Source organism: Syngnathus leptorhynchus, chromosome 9 (genome assembly GCF_054491065.1).
Source record: "Syngnathus leptorhynchus isolate UIUO chromosome 9, UIUO_Slep, whole genome shotgun sequence".
NCBI lineage: Eukaryota > Metazoa > Chordata > Actinopteri > Syngnathiformes > Syngnathidae > Syngnathus > Syngnathus leptorhynchus.
This window is the reverse complement of record NC_141203.1, coordinates 4,513,750-4,527,331: the sequence shown is the minus strand read 5'-3', so window position 1 is coordinate 4,527,331 and position 13,582 is coordinate 4,513,750. Positions and strand designations below refer to the sequence as shown.

Here is a 13,582-nt window from a genome sequence, read left to right as displayed (position 1 = left end):
TGGCCCCTGTGATGCTGCATTGGGTTTTTCACCACACACAGGCTTTCTACCTTTCCCGGAGACCAGTTGCCAAGGCGTGGGGAGGGAGGAAGGAGGAGGAAGTGGAGCTGTGTAAAGTGGAGGTCTGGCAGCAAGAAAATGGCAAAAGACAAAGAGAGTGAAAAGAAACAGGCCGGGAAAGGGAGATCTCATTTGAGCTGTTGGTGAAAGGGGGGGGGGGGCTGGTGCAGGGTTAGTTTTGTGGGGAGGGTAAAAAGTGCAAGACAAGCCAACGCAGGCCAAGCTCGTCATTGCCAGCACCTTGAACAGCCGTTTTCTCCCTGATAAAAAACAGATGACAGAGGAAGGCTTGAATTCCCACAGGCATTTAGACATACAGGTTTGCATATAGCTCTCTTCTGCATAGGCTTGAATTTAGTCTTCAAGCTTCATGCAATATTTACCTCCAAAAATGTTGACAAGCTCGTTCAAATCTTAACAAAAACAGAAATAATACTGTGGATGCCCGTTATTTGCAGGGATAGGGAGGAAGCTGGCCCATGAATAGCGGAAATTCTCATCTACGTAATTAACACCCATTATAAGTGCATGTTTTTTTTAACCCCAAAGATTCTTGACTAAGTGGTGATATACAAGCAATAGGCAGTTTGTTTTCCACAAAGCTGGGGTTGGCTAAAAAATGTTAAAGTATTGAAAATATGATGGTTATTTGCTGAAAAACTCATCTATTTGATTTTTAATGCACCGGCCCACGCAACATATGGTACCAGTAAGTATTACTTTGGTGTCATCTTTTGGTGGCTCAGATCGTGCAGGGGTCACAAAGCACATCTTTTACAGACCATAGCTCAATTCTGAAGTAACACCAAGTAGAAGCAAAAAATATCTTGTCACTCAGTCCCTATTGAGCACAATTTGAGCACTCCAAATTGCCCCTAGGTGTGAGTGCGGATGATTGTTCATCCCTGCGATTGGCTGGCGACCGGTTCAGGGTGTCCCCCGCCTACTGCCCGATGACTGCTGGGATAGGCTCCTGCACGCCCGCGACCCCCGTGGAGACAAAGCGGTACAGAAAATGGATGGATGAATTTATATAGCACTCATTTGAATGTGCTCAAGCAGTAATTGTTGCATTTTACAACAAATTAGTACGGATGATGAGGCACTCCTCCGCTTAAAACGACAAATTATTATTTTGTATAGCCCTGCCAAGTAACAAACCAACCGAAATGGTGATGAAATCAACTTCCTCTGTTGGGGTATAATAAATTGTATGCTGTTCAAAGAGGTCGTCCTAATCATAAACATGTCTCCTGGAGGCTGTGATGTCGTGACAGTGTTTTTGCTTCAAGGTACATTCCAAGTACCAACAGGTGTTACGGCCGTGCGCACTTGTATTTGCACATTTGCATGTAATATTTGACGCTTCGCATTCATATTGGTTAATCTGATTTGTCAGAGACATTTCTTTTTTTTCAACCGACGAGCTTCTGCGACATCAATGAGATGATTCTTTATCTGCATGCTTGCAGCTTGGGCCCTCTCTATATATTTATATACATGGGCGCCGGTTGGTGGGAGGCATGTGGGCGAAGGTGCATGGCATCCGGCCTAATGCGCAGCCCGGGGAGAAATGCTCGCGCTTCGTATTCACTGCAAGAAAAAAAAGAGGGAAAAAAAAACCTTGCCACAGTTTCGGCTCTCACATTTGGGTTGTCAGCGATTGAGTCACAGGCTTTGCGAGATGTTCCTCGGGACATGCTCTTCTAATTAGAGTGTGAACAGAAACACAACCATGTACTGTCATCTGCAGACATCGATCTGAGCTTTTACGTGCTCCGCGCTGGACACTGAAGATACAAATCAAAATTCTTTGTTCACAGAAAAAGCTGGTATGAGCCAATGTGAATTGGTACAAAGACACAAGGTAGACAGACACATGTGACAAGCATAGGGCAGCTAGCCAAACAGTTGTAAATACGAGAAGCTAACAAAAGTTTAAAAGTGACGAGCATGGGAGTAGCTAGCTTGAAAAGCTAACATAGCCGTTTACATATTTCACTTGTCTGTCACAAACAATCCAAATAAAAGTCCTTTGTTCACAAAATTTGCTCAATATCCATTCAGGCCACGAGTCCTGTCAAGGCCACGGGACCAATGACAGAAAGCAGAAACCTGCTTCACAAACGCCAAGCACATGACAGGTAGCCAGTCGGACGCTCGGTAACTCTTGAGATCCACTCTAGTTTCCTTTTTCACAAAAAGTTGGTCAATGGGCGACTGACTGTGATGGGACTGAAACACTGGACTCAGACAGTCTTTTCTGATTGGAGAGTAATACCAGTTTGAACAGGGGGAAATGGTTTGAAGTTCAGGGTATACGTTTCACCCACTGACTGAGGATATTCCCACTAACGCAAAGCATCCCGCCCTTATTCTATTATGGAGTACGATCGTTCTTATTCATGCCAAATTGTTCCTATATAAACACACATTCCATCCTAAAGTCTTCCCTCCGCTGGGGGGCATTCCACAAATGTTATTTTTTAAAGCAACCCCCCCCCCCCTACTCCACCATTATATACATGTGCACACACACAGACGTTCCTGCGTACAGATAGTGACAGTTTCTAATATTTCAAATGGGATAGCACTTTGCAGCAAATCAGACTTTAACCATCGTCGTTTTTTAGTGGTGCCTAAATGCACAACATTATACTTATTGGTTAGTTTATAGACTTTGTGACAGTTCTTTTTTTTTTTTTTAAAAGATGATTGAGCCGGGACTATCAATAACACCAAAGCTACTATTACATGACATAGAGCACTGTCTCACTGGGCCTTATTAGCAAGGCGTGTTTCTTCAAATCAGTTCAACAAACTCCAAGGAGGTAATTTTTTTTCTCATAATAAGACATTATAAAAGAACTGTTATTTTTATATTTTCTGGTAGAGATGTCCACAATTCAACTCCCAAAAATAGGACAAGCTGAAATTTTGATTTGCTTGTGTGGATCATTGTGATTTCACTCACCATTTGGATTCTTGTGGAATGTTTCATAATTGAATTTTTGGAATGTAGCGAAACCTTATTAAGTTTTATATAAGGTAAGAAAAAGGATTATTGTTACACTAGGCGGAACAGTAATAAAACTTGAATTACTCTCAATAGAGTGCAGACCTCCCTCAAGGCTGGATCAGCACCAAACTGTACATCTTCAGAGACAGAGTCTTGAAGTTGTTATTAAATGTCAACTCAATCAAATTTAGCGTGAATGGTGTGACCGGGGCAACTCCAGACATTTTTCATAGGGGTGGGGACAAATGAACTCAAACGCACACCAAAACTGAAAGCTGATTTTCGACAGCTCGTGGTGGCTGACGCGGGATTGGGTAAGTGTATATTTATTGTGAACAAAACAGCAAAAATATGTATGTATACATATAAGCAAGTACCGAAACAATCACATTCTGTATTTCCCAACATAGATCAATAGTATGATTCTGATTAGAATGCTTTGTTTAATGTGAGATTTAAAAAAAAAAAAGGGGGGTCAGCTTGTCTGGTATCCATGCATTTGGTATAGAAAGCATAAATGACGCTTCTGCAACCTATTCTGGGCAGTGACTATTGGGTCGCCAGGGGTGGCCATGAAAATTTACTGGCCACCCCTTTCTAAATTTTCAGGTGTGGCCACCCTGGCCACCCCATGGTGTCGCCCTAGGGAGTGACTTGTTGGGCTTGATAACAGGTGTCCCATCTGGTGAAACTTTATGGTCCAATGATTGTATTAAACTGGGCCGGTGTGTGAAATTTCAAGTCTGAATTAAAAGGATGGGGGATGTTAATTTTTTTTGGGGTGGGGTCGGGAGCAAATGTTTTTCTCATGTAGAATAAATTCCATGTCAGTTGGAATGAACTATTGTCCTTTTTAAATACTAATTAAAATTCTAGTTTTCTGTCCTCACCTGGTGAAATGTCATGGTCTTAGAGAATTATTTGAAGAGCATATTAAACTGCAAAGGTGGAAGACATTTCAGCAGTGAGCATTGGGGAGTCGCCAATAATTCACATTTTTAAGCCACTTAATCTTGGCATATTTCTCCTTACAATCAGTGTGAGGGAAGGTGTGTATAGAAGTGTATGTATGTCGAAGTGTGTGCATGCAAGTGTGTGTGTGTGTGTGTGTGTGTGTGTGTGTGTGTGTGTGTGTGTGTGTGTGTGTGTGTGTGTGTGTGTGTGTGTGTGTGTGTGTGTGTGTGTGTGTGTGTGTGTGGAGAGAAACTGAGGGTGTTCCTGAGTGAACTGGTCACATCAATTATTCAGTGCGATCACCTACCCTCCTCAATGTCTCCATCGCAGCCCGCCTTCCTTCACACTGCAGCAGGACTTTCAGTCAAGGTGGAGGAGGGTAGGAGGAGGCATGCGGCTGGTTGAGCCCTGTAGATATCCCAATTGGAGCCGTAGGAGCTTCTGCAACGGGAGTATTCATTAGCGTGGCCCCCAGGCTTAGGCATAGGGGAGGATAACAAGACCCCAGGGTGGTTAGTGTGGGCCCTTGCTGCTCAAAAGAAAAAAAAATACACACACAAATGTATTCCCCTTCATCCAATCAAATCCACAAATATCTGTGTCAGCAAAAAGTGGCACACACGACTCTTTCACCAACTTCTTTGTTTACAAGCCAAAAAGTGATGGAGTGTAAGAATGTCAGCATATCAACTGGTTGAGTCTAATGAGAGGGTGGATGGGGAAAGAAAATCCATATTTTTCTTGGTCTAACATTTTGAATTCAAATACAGATTAAAGCCAATTTCTGGTATATGAGTAATTTCAAGTCGATCAGATTGATGAGTGATTGACTGCATGCAGGATTTGGGGTGGAATTAATACATTCACTTTTTATGAGCGCATTACATGAAAACTTTCAAGCCAATTTGATTCAGGATTATCAGAGTTATATGTGAGTAATTGGATCCATGTGAGAAAATTTTGAGCCAGTCGGATTCATGTGGGAAAGGGTGAGTGAGACCAAAATGACTGAAAAGGTCAACATTTGAAAAGGCAAAATTCTGAGTTTCATAGGATTTTTTGAGCACATTTGTGGTAGTCTCTGTCAAATAAAAACCTGGTCCATATGATTTGTGAGTGAACTTTCAAGTCACTTGGACTTATGTTGAAACTTTCAAGATTTGGGTCTCTCTGCCTGTCTGAATTCTTTGGTCCAAAGGACTTTTTTTTTTTTTCTAGAAAGGGTTCAACTAGACTACTAGTGTGAGGAAATTGCTCACCAATTGGATTTTTGGCACATGGGTGCTTCTGAATTTGAGACTGTGAAAAACTGTATTTTAAAAAAATATTTATTTTCACATTTGTCTCATGATGATGAGTAGCCAAATGATCCTCGAATCATTTGTGAAATCCCACTAAAAAGCTTCCTCTTGAATTTGGCGTTTTTAAAAGTTTCTGTGGTACAATTGGATTTTTTTTTAATCCACCAATATGCTTTCTTGGATGAGTGTGTTGAGTCATCTCCAGAATCATTTTTCATGTGTTGGCCATTCAATAAGTCACACTTCTAACATATGGCGAGAAGCATTTAAAACCGCCGTAGCAGAACCCGGACGACTCCTGCGGGGCCGCTGCCTGCACTGACGTATGTGTCTTTTGGGGGCCTTGGATGTCGGATCGGCCCCTCTCTCCTCTCATACCGCGGTTTCCCAGAAAGACCCCCGAGTGGTGCCGTGTGCATTCTGGCGGGCCGGGAGGCGGAGCGGTAAAGTTAAAGCTGCGGTTGGTAAAATAGTTGGCCGCTGAGAAAATGGGGTGGCCCTGAGTCAAGGTTGAGGCTGTCTGGGCTACAGAGTGGAAATCTTGGCAGTGGTTGGGAAGGGGCTGATGGTAAAAAACATGCAGAAGAGGAAGAAAAAAACTGAAAACTGACAGAAAAAAGTGGCTTACTTTGAAGGTGTCAAGAATTCTGAGGAGGGAATGTCACGGCTGCTGCTCCTCAACTTTCCTGAAGCCTGTCAAGTCAGGAAGAGTAAATTTGAATACCATAACATATGAATACAATTCCTCAAAATTTAATTAGGATGATCAAAAACATTCTAAATAAAGAATAGGAAGTTTTTTTGCCTTCAAAAACGTTCACATGCACGGTTGCAAAAATAAAGCCTCTGTAATGTACATGCCAAGCCACCATGTTGCTCATCTCCCAGTTTTTGTTGCTGTTATGTATTGCTTTCAAATCGTTTGTATTGCTTTAAAAATCACACGATACGTACTATCAGGATGGAAGGTGGTCACTAGACTTGTGCTAGCATGAAAATAGGACCCCTTATAAAATTCAACCAAATCATATATTTTTGTCGAAGGAAATGCTCCTAGCTAAAAGCTAACATTTGATGGCTAATGGAAATTAGCATAGATTTTATGGTACCGTATTTTCCGGACTATAAGGCCTCAAAAGCCGACAGTGCGCCTTATAGTCCGGTATGCCTTATATATGGACCAAAATCCTAAATTTAAACTGGCCCGAAGCATTGTGTCATGAAATCAATGATAAGGGGCCCGCTGAAGACTATAAATTATGAATCATAAAGACTATGATCATTATTTTGTGATTATAAAGTAATTTGTTGCGTCTGAAGTTGAAATAAAAAAGGTAAAATTGAGAATGATTTGATTTGGATTAAAAATCTGACATGATGCATTAATGGTGCGCTTTATAGCCCGGTGCGCCTTATACAAGGACAAAGTTTTAAAATGGGCCATTCATTGAAGGTGCGCCTTATAGTCCGGTGCGCCTTATAGTCCGGAAAATACGGTAATTATGAACCTTCAAACAACCGATTCTTCCACAGCAACACATATAAACCGATTTTCTCTGCACTGTGGTAACACCAACTGAAGATAAGTTAGGGATCCTCTTTGTCTGTTTTTCATGCTTTTCATAACATGCTGCATGTAGGCTTGTGGTAGAACTCAGTCCTGATCAGCATGTTGCTGCGCTACACTGAAGGCACACAACGCTTCAATGCAGATTTGCCTTTCAACTGGAAAAACACCTAAGGACAATTGCTTAGAAATTAGCTTTAAAACACAATATTGCTAAATACTAACACATTGAATTGGTCCACCAACTGCCATTAAAAGGTCATCTACAGTTGAATTTATCCTACAAAGGAAATATTCGTGCATCAGTCAAGTTTTCACAAGATGTTTTTATAGTAACGCTGTCTTTGATTGGCTGATTGTTTGGCTTTCTGGCCAGCGACATACTTGGAAGTGTTCTCTGAATTATTTTATAATGGTTTGGCATCACTCTGCCTCTACGGGGTCCTTCTAGTCTAAGCCAGCTTCTGGTCACTGCCTTTTTGGGGGGAAGATCTGAACCGCCGACTGAATTCTCAGCACAAAATGCATCAAAGTTGACAGCTGTGAGTTATATGACAAATGATTTCGTTCCTGTCCTTTGCCGCCTGATCCAGAGCGTGTGCTGACCGACTGTGTCACGCATCACCATAGTCATAATATTGCCTTTTGCTTTATATTCTTATTCATTTTGGACAGGCTACAAAAGAAACACTTTTCCCCACTGTGTTTTCCAGGCACACATAATGACTGGAATGGGAGAGGTGTACATGGCCAAGCTGAGTTCCTTTAAATCCAAAGGGGCTTGGTGCAGCATATGGATTAGTCCTCCAAAAGAGAAACGGCAGCCAAGACATCTGTGTGACTATCACAGGCTTGATCCCCTCAAGGACAACACTGGCAATAGAGGAACCTGGATGATCTGCTCACGTTGCACATGCAGTTCTCTGCTATGCATAAAATTCATAAAAACGAAATGGAAAAATAAAAAACATTACAATTGTTCTGTCACTTGAATAAATTGTACAAGAATAAAATTGTATGTGGAAAAATACATAACAGTCAAGATTTTTGGGAGAATTATATATTTTCTACGATGTGAAATGTTCTGAAACTTTGTCAGACTCAGCAACAGAAACTGAGGAGGGGCAGGTCTTAATGAAACAAATTAGCATGTAAAACATGAGAGTGACGAGCTTTGTAATCTTATGGAAAAATGCAAGACAGGATGTAACCTCTCATTATTCGTTCACTTCACATGGGTTTCTCCGTCCCTCGTTCCAGACCCTGCTCTAGCCCGGGGCTAAGATGGGGCGGGTAACGGGGATTCAGGGAGGGCCGGACTGCTTTATATTTCCCGCTTGCAACAATGCCGTAAAAGGGAAGTATTATTTCATCACCATATGACCATGATATTATTACATACACTGTGCTTTTCCTAGGATAAATGAAAACATTTTGTGTGATGACTAGGAGATCCTCACTATTCACTCCTTTAGGTACAACTGAAAAATAAAAGACCTGCAGGAAAAATCCCTCATTAACAAAGACAATATTACTCACTTCTTGGGTATGTGGGCAAATTTTATTGTATAGCGCGGTCCACTTCAACACACTTTTTAAATGCCTCACCCCAAATGGACACTATACTACATTATCTGATTATAAATAAAATTCATGGACATTATATTATATTATATTATATTATATTATATTCTGAGCCTTTTTGATCTTCAACCTGATTTGGATACATGGTAGATGTGAAAATAAAAACACTAGTCCCCCAAAAGACACTGTAATCTTAAAAATATTTATGAATTTTATGAATACGTTTGAGATTGAACACGTATATTAAACTCATATTCTTCTGAAAAAATAAAATAAAAAACCTGCAACAACAACAACAACAAAAAAAAACACTTTTGTTGTTATTATTATCATTATAGTTATTTGCAAATTTCCAACTTGTGGAACAAATAAAGGTCATATTTTCTATTCTTATTATTGAAATTGATCAATAAGTGTCTAATTGTGTCTTGATTCTTATATACTGTACATTTACATAAATAGATCATGGCCAGTAAGAAGTACTAATTGCAGTTGTATTTTTATCGGCTAAAAAAAAAAAAAAAAATCGGAATAGAAACCTGATTCCGTACAGTTAAGTAACTAAATTTCCCTCATTCCCTCATAAAGGAAAAATGATCATATGCATTTATGATCAAATATGATAGAGTATGCAAATAAATATACTTCAAAAACCTCACCTTCATAAATACCCACTTCCTGTATGTGCCTTCATTTAGTCATCAAGATAAATTCATTATTCACTGACATATTAAAGTTGTGCAACAACACCTTTTATCCATTTTCTCTCTCACACACACGCACACACAAACACGAGCACACACACAAACGTGTGCACGCACACAAATGCACGCACGCACACTCCTACATACAGTGTACAGTATTCCGTATGTGACCTCCTGTGTCCATCCAACCACACCTGGTGTACACGCTAACATTCACACACATATTCCAGCCTAGACTGGCCAGGTTGCCAGAGCGACACAAACTCCCACCCATTAGCGGCAGGATTCCAGAATAACCATGGCAACCGCACCCACCCACCCCACCCCCGGGGAGACGAGCAGCCCAAGTGAAAGGCTCCATTCAATTTCCACATCCCAGTACAGCACACACAAAAGGACACACATTGCACACACACTCACTCTTCACACACTCACTGACAAGCACGCACACACATACACAGAGAAATGGTCACATCCAACCCACTTGCTCTAACAGCCTCGCTCGCAGTCACTCTACTCCCACTCCCACCCTCCCTCCTGCCTGCCTCCAGTGGGCTGAGTGGGAGCTTGTTAGAGAGGCCGCACACTGCATCCTCTCACCAGTGCAACAATAATTACAACTCGCTGCTTTTCTATTTGATGCACAAACGTCATGGTCTCACAGTACCTTAAGTGTATTGTGAACTCAAGAGTGTGGTTTGGATGTATTTGTTTAGTTTGGTTCCCATTCCAAATCCTTCGTGTTCTTCTCAGCTGTGCTCATGCTCAGATTCTGTCGGTTCAGCCTGTTCCTGAAACCTGTTACTCTTTTGTTTTTTTGTGGTTTGCATTAAATCCCTTCAAAAAAATTCGCACAATGAGCTCCGACACTACCTCAGAAGGTGAAAAATTGCCAAATCAATTTCTTCACTCCATTGTGTTTCTGTGTTGTTGATTCAAAACGGTCTTCTGCAAAAAAACGATGGAAAATCATGGAATTGAGCGGCAGTCTGAAAGAGGCTTCTAAAATACTCTGATACTACCTCAGAATATGGAATATTGCCGATTCAACTTTGTCCTTCCATTCTGTACTGCGGCCTTTTATGCAGAACTGCATTTTTGCTAAAGACAGGAAAATAACACCTTTTACAGAAAGCGTGGAAGACGTGAAGACAAAAAGCTGAAGGCGAAAAACTCGGTGGATCAATCGTTCTACGACGTTCCGTGTTGGTGTCATTAATACACTACTGCTTCAGAAAAAAAGCATCCCAATTGTCGTTATAAGGCAGAGGAACCGTGTTAGCTAACATTAGCTTGCTTGTCACATCTAGTATACTCAAATATTATGATGATGATGAATCTGCAATGTTTTTTATCAACTTTCATGGAACTTTTTGGTACTTTTCAAAGAGTGGCCAGGTGGAAGGACAGCCAGAAATCAGGTCAGCGAATGTTCTACAGGGTGTGGCGCTTGGGGACCATGCGGAACAAGGGAGCGATGGCTGGCACTAATGACGGGCAGCCACGGGCCACACGAGTACAGCTGTCTCCCCTCCCTGCTTGGGCGCTGTCGGAACAGCACAATAACATCCAGTGTGTCCGTCTGCACTCCCTGGAACAGCTGGGTGGTTTAGCCAGGGAAAAAAAGGAAACGCCAAAGGCTTTAGAAAAGGAATGCGTATCGCAGACTCTTATCTTGTGGACCTTTTTTCCCCCCACGAGTAAACCCAACGGCGAAGGTACGGGGAGGTTGCGAAAAAACCCCAGAACAAATGAACATGTTGCCGTCCATTTTCTCAAAGGTTGACATCACGTCGTGCGTGAGTCACACGTGTGCAGCCTCGCCCATCACATCACCCCGGTGGTCATGTGAAAAGGAAGTACACCCTGCATGATGTCAGCGTTTCTCGCGAGGCCACGCCTCACTCACGTAGTCATGTGACCGGGTCATCCAGGGTTTAACCTCGAACTGAAGCCTCTTTCACGCAGACACCCTGCAAAAACTTTCACTCGCTGGGACAGCATTACTTCACACAGCTTCTGTTGAGTCCCAGAGATTGTAGAAAAATGGAACATCAAACCTGGCAATGATCTACTTTTGCAACAGATGTTTTCAATGCATCATGGCGGGAAAAGATTCACTCTTTACATTTTTGTCCTGCCTTTCCAGCATTCCCCTACACAAAAACACACACGTACTGTCCTGCATCTGTTACATCATGAGAATGTTTCACACAGACGCCACAAAAAAAATACTCAGCATTGATCCACATTGGCCTTTCAGTCACAACTCAGTCAAGCGGGATATTTCCACAAACAATTGCACAATGAAAAGCAGCATTTCGCAATGTAATAATTTGATAATGTCCGTGCCAGGATCTGGATTGCTTTCAGAGCAACAGGGCAGGAGAAGGAAGACTCCCATTTTATACTTCTTGCACTTTTCCAACACAGGCACCATCCTGCCTCTCTTACCGTAGGGCTTCAGTGACTACTTCAGAAGCCCTAATATTGCCTGGTCAATTTTGCCCTTCCATTTCATGTCGAGGACATTTGAAAGAGGTGGTAAATTGGCAGGTCAATCTCTTCTCTCCCATTTTGTGTTGATGCCATTTCTGCAGAACAGCATCAGGGGAATATTATTTTTACAGGTTTTTTTTTTTTTCAGCTCGGATACAATCAGAATATTCCTGTTTCGATTTTGAGCCTCCATTCAGTATTGGTGCCGTAAATGTCGAACAGCATCAGAAAAATACCGGCTATTAGAGTTTGTATGAATAGCTGCAAATAAAGCAACCTGGATCTTAGATTGAATCGAGCGACACGTGGGAGGACGTCTGACTCATTCCTGGTGCGTCTGACCACCCCCTCCTTGGAGGCCGCCAGCATCTTCGGCGTCTCTCGCTTGTCTTCCTTCGCCTTGGCCTGTCTCGTGTCTGATTCATAGCGAAGGTGATGTGAGGCCAGGTGATGAGGCACAGAGGGCTCAAGGGCCCCTACTCTAAAGCTCTGATCATTCCGATCACCTGAGACTTCAGTCATACTTGTCAAGGGATCTCCAGTCACGCCTTGTTATTAATGTTGACTGCGCCTCACCTTGTTACCCATGTGTTTGCATACAAAGGCATAGATGCTTTAAATTGAGTGTGGAAATCCAGGGCATGCATATATACTCATATGAGAATATAATAATAAATCAATAAAAAGTCAGCTGTCTAGAATAAACATGATTCAGATTATAAAATCTCTGCCTGTGCCTCAATTAAATACATCCTAATCGCGCTAGATCATCTGCGCTAAAAAAATAGAACTACTTTTGAAAAGTCAACCACAAAAACACCAGTTGAGCTGTGGGCATGCAACAATACGCAGGAACGGCTATGGAAGCATATCAAAAATCACAAACACACGAAACTGGACCAGACCTGCCAGAAAAATTACGATGCACCCCCCTTTTATGCAGAGTGCAGTCAACTCGCTCTCACCAACTTTTTAGGTGCATCTGGGGAGCGGCATCTCTTTGCACCGGAATGCCCAAATGGGTGCAATGAGGTCTGCGTAAACTCGATTTGTCCCCGTTAGGAAAATGAAACTATGACCGTTTTTACTGAGTCTACCAAAATAAGGCCCAAGTTTTTACTTGCCTCAGTCACAGCGCCATCTCGTGTGGTGACCCCCACACCCCGCATCGCAAGGGTCATACTACTGAACACATGTACGTGTGTGAATGAGGTCTCAAGGGAGCCATATTCTTTCTTCAGACCCAATGGAGCCCACCTGGGTCTCCCAGCTGTTTTCCCTCCCATTACCAAACTTGTTGTCTCCTCCCTACGTAAAAAAAAAATATATATCTTCAGCTATTACCCTGCTTCACATTTAAAACGCACTTATTGACACTGGGAAGCAAACGACAACTGTTCAACTCATAACAGTGGTTGTGGTCCACTAGAACAATGTTATGGGAGTGCAGCAAGAGTGGAGCAGATAAAATTCCCATATAAGGCACGAGGACACTCTTCAAGCTGCTCGGCTCTCTCGCAGCTGGCTTACATCATCAACTTTTCCTCTGCTACTATCGACCTCCAAAGCCTTTTGTGACATATCCGCACAAATGGTAACGGAACATGTCCAGTGAACAGTTGCTTGCTGCAAGTATGTTCAAGACTTAAATACAGTAAGTGAAATTTTGCAATGTGGAGAGACCATATTGAGAATGTTCAAAACACATTGTAAACAAGTTTGAACACACAAAAGATGGTAAGTATAAAATGTGTAGAAAATACACATTTTTATGTCGAGTAACATTATCTTGGTGGGGACTGGAGGAGCTGTGTGTGACAACAGTGAATCTGTGTGTGAGAGTCTGGGCGCGTGAGCTGTGGCAGACAACAGCTTCTGCCTCAGTGAGCCTATT

The 13,582-nt window shown here is 42.1% G+C and overlaps 1 protein-coding gene across 1 annotated transcript in view; it reads right to left on the bottom strand.

The window, feature by feature from the left end:
- Window positions 1-13,582, bottom strand: part of tbc1d4 (TBC1 domain family, member 4) — a 59,824-nt gene that overhangs the window by 15,253 nt on the left and 30,989 nt on the right. Inside the window, exons 23-24 of the mRNA XM_085921143.1 lie at window positions 5,963-6,027; window positions 4,341-4,474 (exon numbers count right to left, since the gene is read on the bottom strand). Of these exons, the coding sequence (XP_085777269.1) occupies window positions 4,375-4,474; window positions 5,963-6,027 (165 nt within the window). The 3' untranslated portion in view covers window positions 4,341-4,374. The remainder of the gene's footprint in view (window positions 1-4,340; window positions 4,475-5,962; window positions 6,028-13,582) is intronic.